Raw genomic sequence first — 26,918 nt, forward strand, 5'->3', positions numbered from 1 at the left:
GGAACTCCTACGGCTTACTTTTAAATAAAGCAATACAACATAATAACTCTAGTCATTCTGTGCTTTACCAAAGACATGTATGGCAGGCGTTGTTAGTTATTCCCTAAAATTCATTTCCTCTTTCTTATTAGTAAGAACCCAGTTTTCCCCAGGGGTGGCGATGTACACTGCAGGGTAGCAATGGCTCATGAGTAGTTTAAGCCATGCTGACAGGTGTGGTCCTCTTTGCTAGATACTTGCTTTCACAGTCCTCCTAAAAGCAAGGTGACCAGGAGACCCTCATCTGGCCAATGCAAGACCTATATCTGGTCTGCTGGGTGAGTTCTGAAAAAGGATTTTGTAACAATGCCTTTTGGCTGGCAGCTGCAACTGCCCCATTTCCATACCTGAACATGGACATAATGCCTATGGTGTGACCATCTTGTGACCATGATGTGACAAGCAAGGGGGTACTAAGGAAGGCAGAACGGAAAGGCCTGCATGCTGGTGAACCAATGTTACCACCACCCACATCCAGACAAACCCCTATCTGCTTCAGTCACCATTGGTCTAGCTTGTTGTTATGGCTCTAGTAGTCCCATCCAACACCAAACTGATTAAAACATAATATTCAAAAATGTGAATCCATAATAAGACTTTAAAAAAATAAATGAAAACCAAAAGAGAACACAATTGTGCCTCATTTCCTACCACTGGAGGTGATTCATTATATAAATAACTCATTACTCCGTAAATTGGTAATGAAATGCAAAATTTAAATATTTATCCATCATTTTAAAAAGGAACTTCAGTTCAGGGTAACCAAGTAGCCATAATTAGTGAGTGAAAATTATTCTTTACAATGAATCACAGCTAACAAATATAGAGTAATAATAAAAATAGAAAATTACTCTTTCACAATCTTTGTTGGAAAAAAAAAAGATTTAGACAAAAATCATCCACAGATGTTAAAACCATTAGGTGAAAGACTGACAGGCAATTAAATATTCTCAAGGTGCCAAAATATATGCAATTCACAATGAAGTAATTCAAGAGAGAAAAAAATAATCTTTTTCAACAAAGGTGCTCAAACAACTGAATATGTCTAGGAGGAAAAAAACGAACCTTACACTGCACATAGAAATTAAACTTAAAACATAAAGGTATAAACTTCTGAAAGAAAACACAGGAGGAAAGCTTTCCAATTGTAGGGTAGGCAAAATTTTCTTATTTAACATGCAGATGAATACATGGATGAACTAACCTTTATCAAAACTAAAAAATATGGCTTTTCTATGTAAAGGGGTATTAAAAAAAACATGCAACATTATCCTTAATAATAGTCCAAAACTGTAAACAACTGAATGTCCATCAACCTATCAATACATAAACAAAGTGTGCAGATCTATAGATTGGAACTTACTCTGCAGTAAAACTGCCTACTTATTATACATGCAACAACACAGATGAACCTAAAAAAGACACTGTGTTAAGTAAAAGAAACTGGATATTTAAGATTATCTACAGTATGGTGCCATTTATATAACATTTTTAGTAAATGGCAACTCTAGAGAGACAGAAAGCAAATCAGTGATTGCCTGCGTCTGGGGGTGGGAGGAGGAACTGACGGCAAAGAGTTAAGAGGGAATTGTTTTATGGTGACAGATTAAAAAAAAAAATCTAGGTTGTGAGATGGCTGCACAACTGTATAAATTTAGTAAAACTCATCAAACTACATGCTTAAATGCACAAATGTTATGGTATGTAAATCACACATCCATAATAATGCTAAAAGAGAAAAAGGCAAGCCACAGAATGGGAGAAAATATTTATAATTCACATGTATGACAAAATACTTGTACCCAGAATACATGAAGAATTCTTATAGACCAATAAGAAGACAGTAAAGTCAGTGTGTGTGTTTGTGTGTGTGTTTGGCCCAGAGTGCAACAGCTTGATGTGGGATCTCAGGTCCCAGATCACAGCGGTAAAAGTGTCAAGTCCTAACCACCAGGGAATTCCCAACATCAAGTCTTTAAATGTTAGCTAAGACCTTTTACTATTAGGCATTTATAAAGTTTGTCACACAGCAATTAAGAAAAGATAAATTAAAACTACACTAAGAATCTACTATATCCCCATTAAAATGGCTTAAATTTAAAAGACTGCCAAGGAAATTGGCACAGTGGGTTAAGGATCCAGTGTTGCTGCAGCTGTGGTGCAGGCTGCAATTATGGCATGGGTTTGATTCTTGGCCTGGGAACTTCCACATGCCCTGAGTGTGGCCAAAAAAAAGAAAAAAAAAAAAGACTGCCAAGATCAGATTATGGTGAGGATCTGGAGGAACCAAAACTCCAATCTACTGATGTGGGAACATGCAATGACAGAACCTCTTTGGAAAACTAGCAGTCACTATAAAAAGTAAACATATCATTCTTTGCAAAAACTCAACCACTCTTTGCCTTAGGTATTTACTCAAGAAAAAGGAAACCTGTGGACACAAACACATGTAACTGGCTGCTTTATTTGCAGTAGCCCCCAACTGGAAATAACCCAAATGCTTGTTAATAAGTGAACAGATAAATGTAGTTCAAAAAAATGGAACGCTAATTAGGACCAAACTACCAAAGCACACAATGCGATTCAATCTCAAAATAATTATATTGAATGGATAGAGCCAGACACAGGAAAGAACACACTGTATGACTCCAATTACATAAAACTATGGAAAATGCAAATTAATCTATAGTGATGCAAAGTGGTTGCCTGGTTCTTCATTTTTTTCTGAATTATCAAATAAAATTTTTAGTATTTACTATTCTAATAGAAAGCTAGCATAAGATTGTTTAAATTGAGTTAAAATAATATAATGAAGAGGTTTTAAAAAAATTTATTGGAGTATAGTTGACTTACAATGTTGTGTTAGTTTCAGGTGTACAGCAAAGGGAATCAGTTATTCATGTATCTATTCTTTTTCAGATTCTTTTCCCATGTAGGTCATTACAGAGCATTAAAGAAAGGTTTTGAAAAACTCATAATTTTTGAGAAATGGAAAACAAGTACACAAAATTAAAGAATATTTACTGATATTTAACCAGAGAGTAGTGATAGGATTCTATATGAAATACAATGAAAATTTAGTTATTTATTGAAAAAAATCATTCACAGGACAGGATGAAGATGAAATGCCATTCAATGAACTGAAAAACTATGTAAAGCAATAATATCAAAAGACCTTAAGGCTGAAAGCAGACACAGTTAAAGAGATGAATCTATACTGCAAGAAAGCAGTAAGATAAAAAAGCAACCAATGTTACTGTAGGTTGTTCATGACAAGAGACAATATTAAAGAGTAAGAAAATAATATGATCACATAATTTAGAAATGAGAAAAACATTAATACTTCATATTTAGCATAAAATAAAAACAAAGAGAAATACCATATGATAACTGAAATACTGAAAATGAGGAAACAGTGCTGGGAGGAAGAAAAAGATGAACGAAAACATTAAAGCACCCATCATGAAGAAAACACGATGATTTAAAGCAGGGAACAGCACATTTTTTAATGTCCTTAAAGGGCGAGACAGTAAATATTTTTAGACTTTGGAGGCCACATATGGTCTCTGTTGTATGTTGTTCTTTTTTTTTCCCCAACCATTTAAAAATGTAAAAACAATTCTTGGAATGTGGGCCATACAAAAACAGTCCATAGACTGTAGTTTTGCCAACCCTTGATTTAAGAGTTTAAATAAGAGTTCAGGTTAATTTCCACTCAAATTTAAGGATAAAATGGTGAGCACACGCTAAATAAGTAAAAGACTCATTAAGCTTTAGGGAAAACATTCAGATGATCAGGTAAAAATCTAAGGAAAGCTAGCAGTGATAGGAGCAAACAGATGAGAGGAGGGGGTGGCAAATTATCTACTGAGGCTAAGTAAAATAAAGAAAATAAAATAAAGATCTGTGTAAATTGAAGAGCCCTCACTATAATCACATTTATGTTTTAAAAACTGAGGTATAACTGACAAACAACATTATATTAGTTTCAGGTTTATAACATAACAATTTGATATTTGTTTATATTGCAAAGTGATTGCCACAATTTAGGTCTAGTTAATAGAAAATTTTTTTTCTTGTAATGAGAACTTTTAAGATCTGCTCTCTTAGCAACTTTCAAATACAGAATGAAGACTTATTAACTATAGTTACCATGCTGTACATTATATCCTCATGACTTACTTATTCTATAATTGGAAGTTTGTTTTTGGCCCCCTTCACCCATCTCACCCATCTTCTCAAACTGTTTAATGTGTGTTTAGAAAAATACTTCTTACCAGAGTTGAAAAATTATTGAAACATATTTAGTAAATGGCAAAACCACTGGGACCAAATATATAAAAGGAGTTTCTATAGATTCAAACAATAAGATCTGTTCTTGAATTCATGAGACCAGCCAGGAAAACTAGCAGCTAACAATAGGAGAGCTAGACCTCTTACAGTAGATATGCAGCTTGATAAATCAACTGATGCTAAGTCTACTGCTGCTGTTTGTTAGGCACATAGAGGAAAAAAGGACCACAAGAGACTTGTTGCATGCTGAACTATGATAATTAATGACAAAAGGAATCAATGGGTTCAACTTTGCCAGAAAGCTCTTTTTGGAGCTTAAGAATATGCTTAACTCTCATAAATCTTCCATACAACACATTTGAATTAGTACCCTTCCTGTGCTGGAAACAATTCAGAATTTTTAACTACGAAAGTAAAAAGAGTTCAAAACATCAAAATCACTTACTGCATGCTACACAGACATTCATTTAGTGAACTTTAATTCTATACTGTCATCTTAGAGAGAGAGAGACTCTGTCTAGATCATGCTGTCATAGTACTTTAGCTGACAACTGATAAGCACCAGCACTCTGTGGACCTGAGCACAGAGGCTTTCTGACTCAGGAAAAAGGTATGCTTGTGGATGTTTACCTCCCAGGACTAGCAACAATTCCACAGGGGAGATTACAGCCCAGCATGGAGCTGAAAGATCCTCTTCTTGATGACTTTTAAAGACAAGTGAGCACATCATCTTCCTTCATCCTAGAACCTCCAGAAAGTCCTGGATTTGTTTACTGGAAAAGCCTGCAATTCACAAGTTAAAGCCATTTTTCTAATTAAAATGTCATCCTTTCACTGTGGGGGCCTGGTATCTATGGTGATGCAGGAACTCATCCAAATCAAAATCTCTATCACCTATTTTTGAAAGCTAGTCAGAGTTTAAGGTAATGGAGTTTGCTGCAATCCTGAAAATACCTTAAGATTACTCTCTTTCTTTGGCTTCTTTCAATCAAATATTCTCAGGATCATCAAAAAAGAGAGAAAGAAAGAAATAGGAGTCAAGGAAGAGATGCAGATGGTTTCCATACCTAGCCCCATGTTTGTGATAAAGACTGCGAGTCGAATCGAAGATTTTTCTAACGTAGTGATAACGGCATGCTTCACCAGAAGATGTACTCTAGGTCATCAATCCTACTGAGCTTTTTGTAAGGAAATGGCAATGGTATCAATACAAACCTTTTCCATATAGAAATAATACGGTTTTGTGAAATCGGAAGTTTATAGTTTTCCAATGTAGGAAGAAACAATGGTTCCTTAGTATCTAAATAATTTTTTTAGTTTATGGCTACCAAGACAAATATTTTATAATACTGTAGTGGAGATTTTCTAATACTATAAACCTATTAAAACTTACAAAATGAATATAGCACATTTAGGTAACTAGGGAAAAGAGTAATGATCAAAAACAATTTACCTGCATTTATTTTTAAAATGCTGGTTTTGAAAAAAGAATGCTACCAATTACTCTAATTTTCTTTTAGTAAATTTAAGTTTCATAATTAATTGATACTGAAAATGATGGCCACTAACTACATAATAAAAGAAGATCACTAACATTTTTGAGAAGCTGAGTTAACGTCGGAAATTGATTTTGTTTGTTTTTTTTAGGGCTGCACCCACGGCACATGGAGGTTCCCAGGCTAGGGGTCAAATTGGAACTGTAACCACTGACCTGTGCCACAGCCACAGCAGCACCAGATCCAAGTGGCATCTGCAACCCATACCACAGCTCATGTCAACGCCAGATTCTTAACCCACTGAGTGAGGCCTCACGGATGCTGGTCAGATTAATAATAATATTTAACAATTTCAATGATTTTTTATAAATGGAAGAATATTTTGAGAATCTAACAGATAAAAGCTGCAGCATCTGTTATAATGGGACGTGGAGAAAGTATAAAAAGGACATGAAAGCCCTAACAGAGGACGAAACATTGGCAAGTGAAAAACTAAAAGAAAGCTTGTGAGACTGAAAAACAAAACACAGGGGAGAGTGGCATAAAAGATGTATATTTAAATGCTGATGAGAAGAGTAAAAGAGAGATGATGAAGATATGAGAGACAGGAATATAAACAAGATAAGGTTTCCTAAGAAAATGGGATCCAGTGGAGTTCCCATCGTGGCGCAGTGGTTAACGAATCTGACTAGGAACCATGAGGTTGCGGGTTCGTCCCTGCCCTTGCTCAGTGGGTTAACGATCCGGCGTTGCCGTGAGCTGTGGTGTAGGTTGCAGACGCGGCTCGGATCCTGCGTTGCTGTGGCTCTGGCGTAGGCCAGTGGCTACAGCTCCGATTGGACCCCTAGCCTGGGAACCTCCATATGCCGCGGAAGCGGCCCAAAGAAATAGCAAAAAGACAAAAAAAATAAATAAAAATAAAAAAAATAAAATGGGATCCAGAATAGAGGTGGTATAAGAGGTACCTCCATGAAATTAAGGGCATCTGCCCTCACTGGTGTGTGGGGTGAGGGAGAAGATTGATGGAAAGTGCAGGGTCTAAAGCAGTCACTTCAGAAAAAGAAACAAACAAAAAAGATGGCCAGAGAAGCATAAAAATTCTGAGGAATACTGAAAAACTGGTTTAGATTATTCATCATATAGAGACTTCCCAAAGAAATTTTTACACTATAAAATCTTTTTCAATATAAATTGTTACACAAATTGCAAATGATTTAAAATGTGTTTATTTAACAAAATTAGAATACACTGCTTTGTCCTATTGAAGAATGTAGGAAATCAGACACTCCAGACTTAAAATGTATTTATTTAACAAAATTAGAATAAACTGCTTTGTCCTGTTGAAGAACAGAGGAAATCATGACTCTACCACTTGCTGGCTAAGTACTATTCAGCTGATTTCTTACTCTTCCCAGGCCTTTGTTTCCTTAACTATAACAAGTGGATAATTATATCTTCCTCATGTATTTGTTAACTGTGATTGAGATAACAACTAAGTGAAATAACTAAGTGAAATCCTGGCAGAGAACGGGCATTCACTAAAGCTTAGTTTTCGCCTTAATTCCTAAACTGCCTGCTGACACCACTGGATGACACCTCTATCTTGTTGCCTTCTAAGAGGAAAAGGAAAGAGCCTCCAAAACACAGGCTCTTTCCATTCGGGAAGACATCTTGCTTCCCAAGGACATTATCTCAGGGACATCACTATAGATAAGGGTTTAATCTTCTCAGCTCTGCAAAGCCAGAAACCTGACTTTTATTTGTGAAAATAACCCAGAGAACCCAGGTCTGAGGGAGACAGACATACACGACTAAATGTGGAAATGAATGATGTTATAAACACAAGTAAAAATTTACACAGGAGAAATAACGTAAAAACTGTGAAATGAACCAGAATGCTAAAACTGGCAAGTCAGTACATTTTCTCCCTTTCGGAAAATTACGTAGGAAGCCAAATTATATTAAGAACGTTACTTTATACCTATGGACTTTAATAAGACAAATGAATTAGAAAATATTAATGGCTAATGTCAATAAACTATGATAATTTAATATATACGGTCTTATTATTTTCCATCCACTGAGTGGAATCTATCCTTCCTCTAAACTACACTGAAGCATACAACAGAATTATAGCTCCCTGGTCTCACTCAGATCATTCCACATCTACACATGTAGACACACAGTATTTAAAAATTTTTCTTCTTTATAACTTAATCTCATTGATTAGATACAGGCCACTTGCTAAACAACAATAGTCAGATTCATATAATCTTTTGTATAACTTTTCACAGTCTGAATATCTAACAACTCTATCAATATTTAAAATATCTAAAAGTTTATCAGTTCAATTTTAGTTTAATTTTAAAAACTGAAGCAGTCATATTTGACAATTACTAAAATGTACACAAAATAACATACCTAAAATAGTTTGCTTAGGAACAAGTATCCCAGACAATATTTTCCCACTTTACAGAAATAAAAATACAATAAAAAATAAGCCTTTAAAAGTAACTATTTCTTTTAGTTAAAATCCCCAATCTCTATTAAAAGCAGCATTTTTTAATTCTACAAACTGGGATACTGTTTCCTTCTGACCATTTTTTATTCCCGTGAATCTAAAATACAGTAAAATATTAAGAACTGCACAAATTAAAGATATATGCATACATATACATAATACATAGCAATAAAAACTTCACAGGTAAAGAATTTTAAAAAGCATATATATAAATAAAGGTTTAAATCCCTGATGTAGTGATAATACCAACATATAGATGAATACAAAAATCTTGCAATACTGTACGTTCTGAAATGTTAATTGCTTCCTTTCTTACAATTAAATGAGCTGGGTTGATACCAATTTTCTTAATTCAAAGATGACTTGCAATTGCTTGGATATTTCTTTGAGAATAAAGTATCTTCTTTTATTTGATGTAGACGAGTATCTTATTTTTTAATAGTATAAGCATTTTATCTTCATAGTGAAGATCTAGATTTAAAACATAATTGGCAGCCCATGGAACTAAACTCCAGTGTTAGAACGAAAGCTACCTTTGGGAAAGTAGAGAGCAGTGATTGTGAGAGGGAGTGAAGAAAGAGATGCCAGAAGTGCTGGTAATGTCCCATTTCCTGAACTAGTTTTGATTTCATAGGTGTGTTCACACAGCAGTCAGTATTTGTTCACTTTTGATTATATATATGATAATCAACTTTAAAAGTTCATTTAAAGCAGTAAATGACATTGCATTATTATTATTTTTTTTTTTTTTGTCTTTTTGTCTTTTGTTGTTGTTGTTGTTGCTATTTCTTGGGCCGCTCCCGCGGCATATGGAGGTTCCCAGGCTAGGGGTAAAATCGGAGCTGTAGCCACCGGCCTACGCCAGAGCCACAGCAACGCGGGATCCGAGCCGCGTCTGTGACCTACACCACAGCTCACGGCAACGCCGGATCGTCAACCCACTGAGCAAGGGCAGGGACCGAACCCGCAACCTCATGGTTCCTAGTCGGATTCGTTAACCACTGCGCCACGATGGGAACTCCGACATTGCATTATTTTTAATTGCAACATTTAAGAATCAGAAGTCAAATAAGTACCTTCCTGATTTAGAGATTAAGAATTGAGTATTTATAAAACTACTTTTGTCAAATACAAGTGCACAAAATTAAATTCCTGGTTTAAAGAAAATGAATTTATAAACAGATATTAATAACCTGTATTTGAGCCCAACAAAAGTGGAGAAAATATCTGGGTACAATACAAATGCAGAAGAACAGAGATTTCTGTTTAATTCTACTACATCAATACCTTTAGGTTTTTTCTAATCCAGAAAATTAAGCATCCAGGAAAACAAAACCTTAGAAGAAATCTCAAGTTAAGTAAAAAAAAAATTCTGGCACAGTGATTAAGGGTGCCAGATTCTGGGATTATAGTGCTTAATGTGTGCTAAATTATACCATTTACTGAATGTGTGATCTTTGACCAATTATTTAAGTGTTCAGCTTTCCCATTTGTAAAATGGCAACAGCAATAATACCATCCTTACGGAGTTGCTGAAAACCTTCAATGAGTACCAGTGATTTGGACAAAAGATGCATACTTAACATCTATTAATTACCTATCTACACATAAATTTTTAAAAATAAATTTCATATATACATCATACATTAGAAATCTTAGAATCTATTTTTATTTTATCTATCTATCTATCGTATTTTTAGGGCACACCCATGGCATATGGAAGTTCCCAAGCTAGGGGTCAAATTGGAGCTGTAGCTGCTGGCCTACACCATAGCCACAGCAATGTGGGATACCAGCCACATCTGCGACCTACACCACAGCTCACGGCAATGCCAGATTCTTTTTTTTTTTTTTTTTTTTTGTCTTTTTGCTATTTCTTGGGCCGCTCCCGCGGCATATGGAGGTTCCCAGGCTAGGGGTCGAATTGGAGCTGTAGCCACTGGCCTACACCAGAGCCACAGCAACGCAGGATCCGAGCCGCGTCTGCAACCTACACCACAGCTCACAGCAACGCCAGATCGTTAACCCACTGAGCAAGGGCAGGGACCGAACCCGCAACCTCATGGTTCCTAGTCGGATTCGTTAACCACTGCGCCAAGATGGGAACTCCCGGCAACGCCAGATTCTTAACCCACTGAGCGAGGCCAGGGATCAAACCCGCAACCTCATGGTTCCTAGTCAGATTCATTTCCACTGTGCCACAACAGAAACTCCCAGAATCTATTTTTGGCAAAATAAATACGTATATATTTTTAAATTTCCTTGTACTTACTTTTATGACCTATCTCCAGCTAAACTGTAGATAAGAGTTCCTCAGTGATAAAATAAGGAAATATATTAATCTTTTAAGTACAAAATCAAATATTCATCTAGATAATGACATACTTTTCACATTAAAAAGGTGGCATTGTTTTTATTACCTGAGTTTCCACACCCTGCTCCAATAGGCGCTTAGCTTGATTTTCCACTTCGAGTCGAGCTCTTGCAATAAAAAGTAGATCATTTTCTATTACTTCTATTCCAGAAAGATCTATTCCTTGAGAAAGATAATCTATTGAAAAAAAAAAAAACACATACATTTAAATATTTCAGTATAGAATAAATATCAAGGTATCAAAGCATCACATTCAACTTCTTTGAAAGATTATAGATTTGCTGTTGAACACTGTTCTCTTTCAAAATCTGAAAGATTTTCAACTTAAAAAATAACTACTTAATAAGTAATTTTACTCTGGAGGAAAATTTTCCAAATATGATAGAACTGGTAAAGCAAGAACAAAATCATGACTATTATAAACTCAAAGTAACATCAACAGCTCACAAAAAAAGTGTGCCAAATTTACTTTAACATAAATAAATACCCTGATGATCTTAGGAATTTATCAAGTTGCAAGACAGTTTTAAAAGTTATTCTATAACAAAATATTTGAAACAAATATCCATAGCTTGGAGAATGATTAATTAATAATGAAAAAACTTTAACATACTGACAGTTTACGTTATCATAAGATAAAATATAGTTATTTACACTGAAGAATTTTCCAAAGAAAATTACAGACAAATTAACTCGATATAATTATATATAACAATTATATGCAGTTTATAATTCTAGAAACTGTTAATTCTATTAACACAATTATACAATTTATAGAATTATAAACTCTATTTATAGAATTATATATGCAGAGCAAGAAGTGTGAAAAGATATTTACCAAGAAGTTAACAACAGTTGTCTCTGCACATTTAAATTTTTAGAAGTTAATTTTAATTTTTTTTTTTTTTTTTACTTTTTGGCTTAATCTTAGACATAACTAAGGTAACTAAAATGCTACAAATAATGATCAAGGTTTCACTATGCATCTTAGAGCTTTAAATGTCATATTTTCTATCTCAACAAGATAAATTATTTTCAAAAAATAAAACAGATTTAGATAAAAGATGACTATTTTCCAGTTACTCAACTGAATGTCAAATGTGTTTTTCACTATATTCTAATGAGAACTAATGTTTTAACTTTAAGTCTTATAAAAAATATATTTCTAGCACTTAGATATTACTGCATTTTTCTTCAGCTGAATCACAACGTACTGCCTAGGTGAAACTACATTAAAGCATCTAGTACAGTGTTAACTAATCACTTAATGGCACTCAAATATTTGCTGATTAAACAGTATAGTTTTACACAAGAGGACAAAAGGAAACAACATAAAGGGCACCTAATAGTGGTTACTGCTAACTGAGCATTTTTAAAATGCTGAACCACGATGTGAATTCCCCCAAAACCTGCATTTAAATAAAAGAGATACAGGCAAAAAAGGAGCAGAGGGGAGGAAGGGGGTAAAATGAAGCAATACTACCCACCCACTCAGGAGAATGGAGGGATTCCTCTCCTGTTTTTGTCACACACAATAGCTATCAGTGTGCCATGTCTTTTTATACCTATTCTTTTTTTTTCTGTTTTGGCCATCCCGCAGCATGTGGTATTCCCAGGCCAGGGATCAAATCTGAGCCGCAGCTGTGATCCACTCTGGCAGCTGTGGCAACACCAAGTCCTTTAACCTACTGTGCCGGCCAGGGATGGAACCTGCATCCCAGTACTCCAGAGACACCTGCTGGTACCACTGCACCCAAGTGGTAACTCCTCTTTACATCTAATTTTTGTGAAGCACATCGAGGGGACTAGTGCCACCAACAAAAAGATGATGATGATTTCAATTACAGTAACTACAATTTCTGGAGACCTGACATGTGGAAGGCACTAAATTAGACATGTGTATTTATTAATTTTATATTATAGGTAATAGTCTCAACAACCTTGCTAGAAATACTACATTATGAACAAAATCACCTTGGCTGGTAACCACTAAAGCAGAATTTAAATTCAGGTCTATCCAACTTCAGTCTTCTCACTAGATCACCTCAAGCCAATCCCACAAGTCTCAGAGAGAAGAAAGCTTTGTATTTAGAGGTCAGATAGTATTCCTCCTATAGTCTTCCACTTTGCACAGTAAAAGGGTAAAAATCACATCAGGCTCAGTTTTTCAGGGAACTAAATTTAGCCATGTTAGAACAATGATAGCACTAAATAACCAGTATTCTAAGTTTATTTATTTATTTATTTGTCTTTTTAGGACTGCACCTGCAGCATATGGAGGTTCCCAGGCTAGGGATCGAATTGGAGCTGTAGCCACTGGCCTACACCACAGTCACAGCAACACGGGATCCTAGCCACATCTGCGACCTACACCACAGCTCATGGCAACTGTGGTGAACGAGGCCAAGGATCAAACCTGCATCCTCATGGATCCTAGTCAGGTTTGTTTCAGCTGAGCCATGATGGGAACTCTGTATTGCAAGTTTAATAAAATATATTAATAACATGTAGAAGTTGTAAAATATACAAAATATGCTAAAATGACAAATTTTGAAATATGAGACCCTTATACTCTAACAATTAAACCCCAATAAATGTGGTGTACACAGCCAGAACTATCTTTCTAGCCACTTAACACTAATACCTGTTGAATCATTTCATGTACCAAAAACATGTATGAGGAAATTAAAGTGATCTATTTGGATTTAATGTACTCATCATCTCTTTAGTGAGAAAATTATAAGACTAGTAATTTTTGTGGAAAAGAAATGATATTGTTCATCTCTTTGTTTATTTATATGAGAGAAATTTAATCTAATAGATGAGAGAAAAAGAAATTCAACCAAAATATCTAGCAAAGTTATCAAGAGGATGGGTAAGATTTTCATAGTCTTGGAAGTCCCAGCCACAGTAATCAGAGAACATAAACAAGTAAAATAAATCCAAATTGGAAAGGAAAAAGTTAAACTATGAATGTTTGCTGATGACATGATTCCATATATAGAAATTCCTAAAGACATTACCAAAGTTAAAGTTTCAGGATACAAAATTAATACACAGAAACTTCATTTCCATATACTAACAACAAAAGATCAGGAAGATGTTAGGAAACAATCTCACTTACCATTGCATCACAAAGAACAAAATACTTAGGAATAAACCCACCTAAGAAAGCAAAATATCTCTATTTTAAAAACTTTAATATGCTAATTAAAGAAATTGAGGATGATGCAAACACATGTGTTTTTGTATTAGAAGAATCAATACTGTTAAAATGACCACACTACCCAAGGTAATCTACAGATTTTCCTATCAAAATACCAATGGTGGAGTTCCTGCTGTGGCACAGTGACTAAAGGATCTGTCATTGTCACATCTGTGAATTAGGTTGCAGCTGTGGCTCAGATTTGACTCCTGGCCTGAGAACTTCCAAATGCTGCAGGTGCAGCTGAAGAAAAACAAACAAACAAACAAACAAAAAAAACAACGGCATTTATCACAGAACAAGAATAGAAAAATTTTAAATTTGCATTCAAACACAAAAGAACTCAAATAGCCAAAGCAATCTTGAGAAAGAAAAACAGAGCTGGAGGATCAGGTTCCCTGACTTAAGACTATACTACAAAGCTTCTGTCATCAAAACAGTATGGTACTGGCAAAAAACCACAAACATGTAGATAAATGGAACAGGAAAGAAAGTCCAGAAATAAAACTACACACTTATGGTCAATTAATCTATGACAAAGGAGGCAAGAATACGCAATGGAGAAAAGACGATCTTCAATAAGTGGTACTGGGAAAACTGGACAGCTACACGTAAAAGATTTAAATTAGCACACTCTCTAATACCACACACAAAAATAAACTCAAAATGGTTTAAAAGACCTAAATCTAAGACCAGATACTCTTAGAGGAAAACATAGGTGGAACACTTTAACATAAACCACAGTAGTAACTTTTCAGATCCACCTCCCAGAGTAATGAAAATAAAAATAAGAATAAACCAATGGGACCTAATTAAACTTAAAAGCTTTTGCACAGCAAAGGAAATCATAAAGCAAAATGAAAAGACAACCCACAGAATGGAAGAAAATCTCTGCAAATGAAGCAATCCACAAGGGATTAATCTCCAAAATATACAAACAACTCATGCAGTTCAATATCTAAAAAAAAATTTAAAAATGAGCATAAGATCTAAATAGACATTTCTCCAAAGACAACATGGAGATGGCTAAAAAAAACACATGAAAAGATGCTCAACATTGTTAATTATTAGAGAAATGCAAATCAAAACTACAATGAGGTATCACCTCACACCAGTCAGAATGGCCATCATCAAAGAGACTACAAACAATAAATGCTAGAGTGTGCAGAAAAGGGAACTCTTCTACACTGTTGGTGGGAATGTAAATTTGGTGCAGCTACTATGGAGAATGGTATGGAGGATCACACTACTACACCCTACTACAGATATACACTACTATATATAAAACAGATACACACTACTATATAAAAAATTGATAAACAACAAGATTCTACTATATGGCACAGGGAAGTATTTTCAATATCCTTTAATTACTTATGGAAAAGAATCTGAAAAAGTATAAATACATGTATCTGTGTGTGTGTATATATATATATATATATACAACTGAATTACTTTGCTGTATACCTGAAATACAGTAAATTAACTGTAATTCAATCAAAAATTTTAGGAAACAAAGTTTAATTTTTTTGTTATTAAGAGGATGGGTATTATAAAATTTTTGGTCAAATGTACTCTACTTTTTGAAACTTAAGATACTAAAAAATGAATTCTGATTTTTCCATTTTCACTGGCAGGCCTAAAAGTACTAAAATTTTAGAATAAACTTCTTATGCTTTGTTTTGCCCCATGAAAGTCACCTGATCTTAGTGACTATTTATTGCACTATTTCCTGGAATTTCGCATTTCTTTTTATTTCTTTAGTCTTCAAACTAAACCTCAATGGCATAAAAATTATTTATAACTAAAACACATGCCAGTCATTTTAAGAGGCTTTCAATGTTCAAGTCATTACTACACATAGCTACCAGAATAAACATTCTCATCATGTTACCCTCCAATTCACAGAATCTATGACTTTCCATTGATTTCTTATCTCCTTCCACAAATCCTCCTTTGCAATATAAAGCCTCCTTACTGATTTCAAAATCCTTACTGCCTCTACCTTTACTACTATCCTCTTCTGTTTAAAAGAAAAGAAAATCACATTTTTCTAAATGACTCAGCTATGCATTAACTTTTCATAATAACATTAGCACTGAATTATTTGTTTGGGGTAAAAGAGATGAAGTTGTAAAAGTTGGGATTGTGCTGGACGTTGGAAGAAATGAAGGTGGTTAAATCATGCTTCAAAGTGGGGAGCCAAAGAAGTTAAAAATTAAGAAGTGTAAATACAGGCAGGTGAATTAGAGCTATCTGAGGTAAATATCAAAAGAATCAGCAAAAAAATGATAAAAATGGTTATCACTGAGGAAAAGTAAAGTGAGCAGAAAAAAAGGGCAGAGGATCACTATTTTTAATAATAAACTTTATAGGACTATTTTAATATGTTACACATGCACAGCTTTTAGAGCAAACGGGAAGTCAACAAAAACATAAAAATTAAAATAAAGTGGCCAGATAATAACAAATTTCTACTCTCTAATACTGTTTCTAAAATAAGTCATCTTTAAAAAGAAAAAAAAAGTGAATATATTTGAGTAGAAAGGTATTTTCTACAATGGTAACTGCAACAGTAAATACATATATACATACAAATGTTGGTTTGTGTATATGCATGCCTGTGCATATATGTGTATATAATATGTGTGTATATAAACAGAAACATTGTAAATGAGATAAAACCACTTTGGAAGCCAATTTTGATAATCTGATAAAATTCCATATGAATATCACTATAACCAAAATATGCCATTCTTAGGCATGTAACTCAAAGAAATTCTTCCATTTGTACATCCAAAGACATGTACAAGAATGTTCGTAACAGCAATGCTAAAAACAAAACAAGGCTGTATATGACTGAAATGACCATCAAATGGAGAACAATAAAATACATTCATTCAAAATGCTTCTACAGAAGAGTGAAAACTAACAACGACCAGTAAACACATCAATATCGACATCTCCCAATAACGTAACACTAAAGAAGAAGAACAAGTTTTAGAATACATACAGCAAGAGGTAAATTATATTACGTGATGTAAGATTAATTTATTATTTAAGGAACATACACACATTAGCAACATTAGGAAAAGTTATAGAGATATGCGACACAACATGTTGACAATATCCTAATATTTAAACTTGATAGGTAGTATGTGTCGCTTACACATTTTAAAAATATTTTTGCTTTTTTTTTCCATTAAATATTAAATAAGTATGAACCAATGGCACAGATTAGAGTACTATAAACAAGGGCATTACTATAGTTATTATAACTTTTATTTCATGTGTTCAAAACAGAAAAGACTAAACATGTTAGTAAAGATATGGGTAATAAAGTAAGGCACAAATTGAACTTCTAGAGATGAAAAGTTCCAAAATCTATATGGGAGTAATGGAATATGAAGACACTGTAGCCCTGTCTCCTGAAAAGAGTTTAATATTAGCATTATTAACTAGTAACAGAAAAAAGGCTTTTCCTTTTAAAAGTACCATGTTCTAAGAGTTCCTGAAATCCAGAAAAATATTTCAAATAAGGGAAATTATATAATCCCACAACATGGAGGCCACAACTGCCAAGTGGATCACTGGAATATACATGGACATGTCTCAGAAATTTATGATATCTTCAAATCCTCAAGTAATTTCAAAATAGCATATATCCTCCCCCTAGATGTTTATGTGAGAAAGAGCAGAAAAAGCAAAAATTGACATACAGGACTGGGCAGTTGGCTATAGTCACTTACTGATGAAAGTGACTCCCTCCTACATACCAACTTTGCAAAGAGCACAAATCAGATCAGCACTTCAGAGAAATTTCAAGCAACCTTCAGATGTTCCTAAAATACTTAAAATCTTGTTTGTGCTTAAAAGTAAAGTTCTACTCTATTACTTTAAATCTTGCCCTTCTTTTTAACCTACCCATGAGTTATTTTGTTCACTTTTTTGTATTTTACTTAAGCACAGTGTCTTAATGTTGCAACTTAATGCTATAAGCATTCACCCATACCATGATTGTACTTAAAAATACCAGTTTTTGATAGTTGCCCAATATTTCATCAAATAAATGAACAAAAATTACTTAGCCATCTGCCTAAATGGAATAAATATTTATCATAAAGACAATACATATTTAAAATATCTATAACTACACTTCCTTGGAAGATAAAGCAGAATTACTGGATTGAAGTAGCAATTTTAAGCCTACTGATATCAATTGTGTAAGTACTGTTCAAAACAGCTGTAACACTTTATACAATTTCCAATAACCTATAGGTGTTACTTAACTAGATATTAGGACTGCACTGAATGTTTTATATGCTGCTAGAAGTATGTTCTTAATGAAGGTCTGACATGATTTTTTTTTAACATGAATTTTTAAATAATAAGGCTGAGTAACTATCACTATCTGCATCTCCTTTTGAGACTATCTACATAATTTTTACTCCCTACCTTTTTTAGATCACTCTGTATTAATTATACAATAACACTGTTTGTCTAACATATTTGCTATGAATATTTTCCCAGTCTCTTAATTTGTTAATTTTTAGTTATTTATTTATATATTACTTCCTAAGGCTGTTTCCAGAATATAATCATACAATTACACGATTTATAAAAAAAGCTCTACCTCTGATTTTTCTACACAGCACTGATTATTTAGAAACTTTAGACTGAAGCCTATTTTTTACAAAAGCAAATAGCAAAATGTAAGGCTGTGATTTATAAAGGCTTATCTGGCATGGCAGACTGACAAATAATCTAAAAAGGAAAGCTGATTTTGAAGAATCCATTCAATAAAAAGTTTACCTTTAAGTAAAAATAAATAGCACTGTAAGATCAGGGCTTATCACAATGACTATATTTTAACTGGCCTGCAATATCAATCTTCTTTGCCATCACATCATGTGTTTTATAAAGAACACAGCTCCTAGAGAATATTGAGCTAAATAACAAATTTAAATTGAGATAAAACAACCAACAAGCGCAAAACAACACCAATCAACATGGATGATGCAGGGTTATAACACTGATAAAATTAATTTGTCTAGGGAGTGCCTGTTGTGGAGCAGCGGAAACAAATCCGACTAGGATCTGTGAGGATGTGGGGTTTGATCACTGACCTCGCTCAGTGGGGTGAGGGATCTGGGGTGGCCATGAGCTGTGGCATAGGTCACAGATATGGCTTGGATCTAGCGTTGCTGTGGCTGTGGTGGAGGCCAGCAACTGTAGCTCTGATTCGACCCCTAGCCTGGGAACTTCCATATGCCATGAGAGCAGCCCTAAAAAGCAAAATAATAACAATAATAATAATAATAATAATTCATTCAATCAACAATGAAATCTAAGCATCCACTTACTGAAGGTGTATCATCATCACCATTATCATAATAGCAGCAAAGACAACAACATCATCATCCCAGGATACTTGTGACAAATGGTGAAGTCTAAGATAGGATTGTTTTAAAAATTACCTTCCCTCCTCATTAAAAAAAAAATTGTTTCACTAAGGAAACCTCAAAATTAAACTTAGAGAAAAAGTAAATGTCAAAAACTCCATAGAGCTCCCAATGTGGCTCAGAGGGTAAAGAATCCAGCATAGCCTTCATGAATATGAAGGTCTTGCTCAGTGGGTTAAGGATCCAGTGTTCTCCAAACAGCAGTATCTCGCAGATGGGGCTGGGAGCCAGTGTTGCCCTGGCTGCGGTGTAGGCCGGCAGCGGCAGCCCTGATTTGGCATGTGAGAACTTCCATATGCTGCAGGTGTAGCCATAAAAAGAAGAAAAAACTCCAACAAAACTCCAATAATGACAATTACATACATATACTGATTTTCATTTCCTTATTCTAGGTACAAAAAGTTTGTTTATATTTGACACGCTTTAGTCATATTTAAGTTGATATCTTGAATCTGATGATAAAACAGGTTTACAGAAAAAAATTTTCAAGAAAAATGTTTATGTACAATTGCAAAATGATTTTAATAATATATAATAAAAATGAAAAAAATGAAATTATAAAAATTTTAGAAAGTAAGGTGGTATTTACACAAAAGTAAAAAAATGATTACATAGAGAACAAAATAACATAGGTTTAAAAGGTGTAAGATTTAAATATATAAATATCAAAATACAACTAGACAAAATAGGAAAAATCATTAATAAAAGCTTCTCAGAATATATAAAACTGATCACAGAAAGAAATTTTAAACAATACCAAATACTTATTCCAACTATGTAGGAAAATAATTCCTTAACCAAATGAATTACAAGAGAAGTTTCACAACTATTAATACACACATTTTCTAATTTTTTTCTATTGAAAAAATAAAATTCGTAAGAGAATAAAAATAATTTGAAATAAATTAAACACATAAAAGTATTACCATTAAAAACACAATTTACAGTTATCAAAGAATACTCAAAGGATTTTTAAAAACAAGTTTATATAAGGATTAAGTTAATGTCTGAAAATTGACTAAAGGTTTCTAATAATTTTCAAAATTTATCCTTATGTAAAATTAAATAATGCATAATCACTGGAGCACTTGTATAATTAATAAAATTTTTCTTTAATTAAAGTCAGTTCTATTCTAGTTTAAGATAAAACAGGTACATCCTTTCAAAGACAGGGTATTATAGAAAGAATGTTGAATTAAGAAAAAGAATACTTCAGTGTTACCCTACTCAATATTATGACCTGAGAAAAATCACTTAACCTTTCTGAGATTCCAAAAATAAGGAATAAAAAAAAATGTGTTATAAATCTCACAGGATCAAATGAGATGATATGCTTGAAAAATGTTTTATAAACCACCCAAAACATGTAAATAACATTGTTTTCATAAGTGGAATATCAGTTACTAACATCTTTTTTTTTTTTTGATGGAGGGAAGAAAGAAGGGCCTTGAAAAAAAGATAATCTTAAGGAGTTCAGTAATACAAAAATAAAAATAAAAACAAACATTAAAATTTGGACTTTAGTAATCAATGCTTAATTGATACTACTGCTTAAACTATGCACAAAATAAGCCTCAGGCTTAAAGAAAACTCCTTTGAGTGAAATCTTTCTATTTCAATTCCAAAGCACTTCTCAGGGCAAGTTGATCCTTCTTGCTCCTCATAGCCTCATGAAAATTTACTAACAAAAGATTTACTTTTTTTCTTGGCTCTCACATTAGGGTGGAGAAAACCCTTACTATTAAAAAGGGGGATTAGTTTTCCTTTTCTAAGTCTTATCTTTTTTCAGCAAACACAAAAAATTGCCCAGGGCCAAAGAAAAAAAAAAAAAAAAAAAAAAAAAAGGAAGATGACACACCAGTGTATTTTCTCTAGTTCCTGTTTTTCCTTTGGCCACAGTTGTTTTTTTCTTCTCCTAACTCTCTAACTATGGTGCTGTTGATATGACATTATAGTTCTAAAACATGGATTTATATAAAACCAACCTTTTTTCCCCTCCAGAAAGCTATTTCAGGTGCTTTATTTAGTGCCTACCTTCCAATTTAACCAGAAGTATGAGCTAATACCCCTCCTCTCAGCAACTGAAAAGCATGAGATCAAATCAGCAAGGAATGGAAAAAATAACCACCACTATAAACCAAGGGAATCTAAGTGGCAGCCACAGAACACTCCACCCAATAAAAACAATATTCATTCTGTTCAACTATACATGGACCATTAACCAAAAGAGAGCATGTCCTAGGTCATAAAACAAATTTAAAAGAATTGAAATCATACATTCCTATGTTTAAAACATACTGAAGTTCTTCAAATCATAATAGAATCAAACTAAGAATCAATAACAGGAAAATATAAAATTTCCAAACATTCCAAAGTTAAACATCACATTTCTAAATAATCAATGGACCACAAAAGATCTCAGAGAAATTTTTTTCAAAAATATTGAACTGAAATGCTGGAGAAGGTGTGGAGAAAAGGGAACTCTTCCTATACTGCTGGTAGGAATGTAAATTGGTGCAACCACTATGGAAAACAGTACGAAGGTTCCTCAGAATACTAAATGTAGAACTACCATATGATCCAGCAATCCCACTCTTGGGCATATATCCAGACAAAACTTTCATTGAAAAAGATACATGCACCCCTATGTTCATTGCAGCATGATTATCAAAAGTGGAGACATGGAAACAACTTAAATGTTCATCGACAGATGAATGGATTAAGAAGATGTGGTACATATACACAATGGAATACTAATCAGCCATTAAAAAGAACAAAATAAGGCCATTTACAGCCTCAATGATGGAACTAGAGACTCTCATACTAAGTGAAGTAAATCAGAAAGAGAAATACAAATACCATATGATATCACTTACATGTAGAATCTAATATATGCCACTAGTGAACCTATCTACAAAAAAGAAACAAACTCATGGACATGGAGAGCAGACTTGTAGTTGCCAAGGGGGAGAGAGAGGTGGAGGGAGTGGGATGGACTGGGAGTTTGGGGTTAGTAGATGCAATAACTGCATTTGGAATGAATAAGAAATGAGATCCTGCTGTACAGCATAGGGAACTATATCTAATCACTTGTGATGGAACATGATGAAGGATGAGAAAAAGAATGTGTATATGGGTATAACCGGGTCACTCTGTATACAGCAGAAATTGTCAGAACATTGCAAATTGACTATAATAAAAATTTTTTTAAAAATACTGAACTGAATGAAAATGAAAAAGCAATGTCAAAATCTGTGGGTTTCAACTGGGGCAGGGGTTGGAAGAATTTAATAACACTAAATGTGTTCTTGGGAAAAATGTGTTATTAGACAAAAAGGCTATCAATAACGCAAGCTAATGCCTCAAGATACTAGAAAAAATGCAAAATAAACTCCCCAAACTCCCTGCAAACAAAAGTATAGAATTGTATAGCTTCACTGAGGAATTATATCAAACACAAAAATAAGAATTAATACCTATCCTTCTCAAACCATTACAAAAATCTGAAGAAGATGGAACACTCTCAAAGTCATTCTATGAGACCACCATCACCCTCATAACAAAATAGGACAAAGACACTACAAGCAAAAGAAAATTATAGATAAGTAGTATTTCTGATGAACATAAATGCAAAAATCCTCAACAAAACATTAGCGACTAAATCCAACAATACATCAAAAGGATTATTTACCATAAAGTTGTATTTATTCCAGGATCACAAGAATGGTTCAATATATGCAAATCAATTATTATGTATTATTCTTTTTATATATTGTTAGATCCTATTTGCTAAAATTTGGTGAGAATTTTTTCATTTATGCTTTTAAGAGAGATGGTTCTATAGTTCTGTTTGTTTTTTAACGTCTCTGTTTTTTTAGCAGAGTAATCTGATTTGATAATATTTTGAGGATTTTTATGTCTATATTCTTAAGGGATAACGTTTGTAACATTTTTTTTTTTTTTTTTTTTTTAGTCTGGGAAGTATTCCTTCTTCTATTGTATTCTAACAGACTGTTTCTTTTTTCCATTATAGGGAAACCATCAGGTTTGTAGATTTCTTATTCAGAATGTCTTGAACAGCATGTCAAATTGAAGGAATTCAATTTCAGATCATTTTTTATGAGTTCTAATAATTTCTTGTAAGTTGTAGAGATATCCATAATATTTCACTATTCTTTTAATGCTGTGAGGTCTGTAGTGGTATCTTCTTTTTCAGTCTTGTAATCGGTAGTCAATTATGTCTTCTGTCCTTTTTTCTTGATCTTACTAGGGGTTTATTAATTTTATTGATATTTGCAAAGAGTCAACTTTCAGTTTGATGGATTTTTTTATTTCTGATTTCAATTTCATTGATTTTCTGATATCTTTTTTAGTTTCCTTCTTTGGCTTGTTTTGGGTTTCCGAATTGGAAAGGAAGAGGTAAAACTATCACTATCTATAGATGACATGATACTGTATATAGAAAAACCTAAAATCCACATAAAAACTCTTAGAATAAGTGAATGCAGCAAGGCAGCAGAACACAAGATTAATATACAGAAATCTATGGCATTTCTATGCACTAAAAATGAAATATCAGAAAGCTAAAGTAAAAAAATACTTGTTTAAAAGCATGTGGAAAAAATACCTAAGAATAAATTTCCCAAGGAGATGAAAAACCCATGCACTGAAAACTATACAGCACTAATAAAGAAAACTGAAGATGAAAGAAATAGAAAGATAGCGTATGCTCCTGGATTGAAAGAATTAATGTTGATAAAATGATCATACAATACAGGGCAATCTACAGATTCAATGTAATACCTATCGAATTACCAATGGCATTTTTCACAAAAGTAGAACAAAAATTTTTTTAATTTGTATGAAAACACAAAAGACCCTAACTAAACAGCCAAAACAATCTTTTTCATGTTTTATTATTTTTTGGCTGTGCCCACTGCATATAAAATTACTCAGGCAAGGGATCAAACCTGTGCCAAAGCAGTAGCAGAGCCACAACAATGATGCTGGAATTTTTTTTTTTTTTTTTTTTTTTTTTTTTTTTTAAGGGCTGCACCTGTGGCATATGAAGTTCCTAGGCTAGGGTTTGAATCAGCGCTGTACCTGCCAGCCTACGCCATGGCCACAGCAATGCGGATCCGAGCTGCGTCTGCAACCTATACCACAGCTCACAGCAACGCTTGATCCATAACCCACTGAGCGAGGCCAGGGATCGAATCCATGTCCTCATTGGTATTAGCTGGATTCATTACCACTGAGCCACAACTGGAATTCTGACACTGGATTTTTAACCCACTGAAGAATGGAGCTGGAGAAAGCACACTCCCTGACTTCAGACTATACTATAAAGTCACAGTAAATTAAAATAGTATGGTACTGGAAGTTCCTTTGTGGTACAAAGGGTTACAGACCCAGTGTTGCCACAGGTGTGGCCCGGGTCACAACTGCCATGCAGATTTGACTGGCCATGGAACTTCCACATGCCACAGATGTGCAAAAAAAAAAAAAAAAAAAAGAAAAAAAGAAAAAGAAAGAAAGAAAGAAAGAGTATGGTGATGGCACAAAAACAAACATGTAAATCAATGGAACAGGATAGAAAGCCCGGAAATAAACCCATCTACCTATGGTCAATTAATCTACAACAAAGGAAGCAAGAACATACAATGCAGAAAAGACAGTTTCTTCAGTAAATGGTGCTCAGTAGGTTAAGGATCTGGCGTTGCAGTGAGCTGTGGTGTAGCTCACAGATGTAGCTCGGATCTGGGGTTGCTATGGCTGTGGTGTAGGCTAGCAGCTGTAGCTCTGACTTGACCCCTAGCCTGGGAACCTCCATATGCCGCGGGTGTGGCCCTAAAAAACAAACAAAAGAAAAAAAAGTTTTTGTAGAAAATGCTATATATTCAAAACAACTTCTTTAAAAAAAACCTCATGCTCAAAGAAGAAATCAAGAAATTATAAATTTTAAACTAAATGAAAACACAATATAGCAGAATTTGCAGGATACTGCCAAAAACAAACAGACATTTATAGCAGTAAAGACCTATATTAGGAAAGAAGAAAGGTTTTAAGCAGGTGAAACTCTAATCCAACTTAGAAAACTAGAAAAGAAAAACAAAACCCTAGGCAAGCAGGATAAAGGAAATAATAAAGAACAAAGTAGAAATCGAAAATTTTAGAGCATATCAATGAAACCAAAAATTAGTTCTTTTAGAAGATTAGTGTGATTGATCACAGGGAACTATACTCAGTATCTTATAATAACCTGTAATGGAAAAAACCTGAAAAAGAGTATGTATGTATAATTGAACCACTTTGCTATATATATGCTTGAAACTAAGGCAACAGTGTAAATTAACAACAGTTTTATTTTTTAAAATAAGTTTTAAAAAAAGTAAGATTGAAAAAGTAAAACATAATATTCCTGACCTCGCTCAGTGGGTTAAGGATCTGGTGTTGCCATGAGCTGTGGTGTAGGTGTCAGATGCAGCTCAGATCCTGCATTGCTGTGGCACAGGCTGGCAGTTGTAGCTCCGATTTGACCCCTAGCCTGGGAAACTCCATATGCATTGGGGGCGGCCCTAAAAAGATAAAAAAAAAAAAAAAAAAAAAAAGTAAAATGAGTAAGAAAAAAGAACATATAAATTACCAATATCAGGACTGAGAGAGAGGCTATCACTAAAGAAACTACCAATATTAAAAGGTTAAAGAAGGAATATTATGAATAACTTTACCCCACAAACAATATACTTGACTCAAATAATTACGCTGTAATAAAGAAATCAGACCCAAAAAGTGTACATATTATGTGATTCTATTTATAAAATGTTAGAAAATGGAAGCTAGAGTGGAGGTCAGGGTTTCCCTCAGGATGACAAGGGAAGTCTTACGTGGAAACTTTTGGAAGTGATGAGTGTATCTGTTACCTTGACAGTGTTGATGTCAAGGTTCTCATCATAGAAGTATGTCCAAGTTTATCAAATGGTACACTCTAAACATGTGCAAGTTATTATCTCTTAATTATACCTCAATGAAGCTTTCTTTTTTTAATCATGAAAAATTGCAACAGAAATACAACAAAAAAAAATCATTTTCCTTGTTTATCTTACTTATGAAAGACATCAAGAGTAATTTTGATTTTCTCTCTCAAACAGCCATTTAAATGTCTCCCATGTGCTAGATACTGCCTTATATACACAGACAACAGACATCAATCCTACCCTTCAAAATGTTTATATTATAGCTTTGCCAATAAACCACAAAACAACTATAATCCTCCTAACCAAAAAGCTTAACAATAAACTTATACATTAAAAGATTTTTGTCCCAGAAAGCTAACAACAACCGCATAATTCCTAATTGTAGATAGTAGAGGGACTTGCTTCTCTGGAGTCCTGACAATCCAAAAGATTAAATGTTTGATGGACACTGACTCTACCTATATTAGTAGGTGTTAGGATAAATTTAGGAAATGCTGGATTAAACATAATATAAAGGAGTTCCGTCGTGGCGCAATGGTTAATGAACCTGA

At 33.8% G+C, this 26,918-nt stretch overlaps 1 protein-coding gene across 2 annotated transcripts in view; it reads right to left on the bottom strand.

Moving 5' to 3' along the window:
• The window catches only part of COG5 (component of oligomeric golgi complex 5), a 280,119-nt gene that overhangs the window by 149,658 nt on the left and 103,543 nt on the right, over window positions 1–26,918 (bottom strand). For both annotated transcript variants that reach the window (XM_021102595.1, XM_021102596.1), the window contains one exon: window positions 10,770–10,900. In XM_021102595.1, coding sequence (XP_020958254.1) covers window positions 10,770–10,900 — 131 coding nt within the window. The remainder of the gene's footprint in view (window positions 1–10,769; window positions 10,901–26,918) is intronic.

Source organism: Sus scrofa, chromosome 9, assembly GCF_000003025.6.
Source record: "Sus scrofa isolate TJ Tabasco breed Duroc chromosome 9, Sscrofa11.1, whole genome shotgun sequence".
Taxonomy (NCBI): Eukaryota; Metazoa; Chordata; class Mammalia; order Artiodactyla; family Suidae; genus Sus; species Sus scrofa.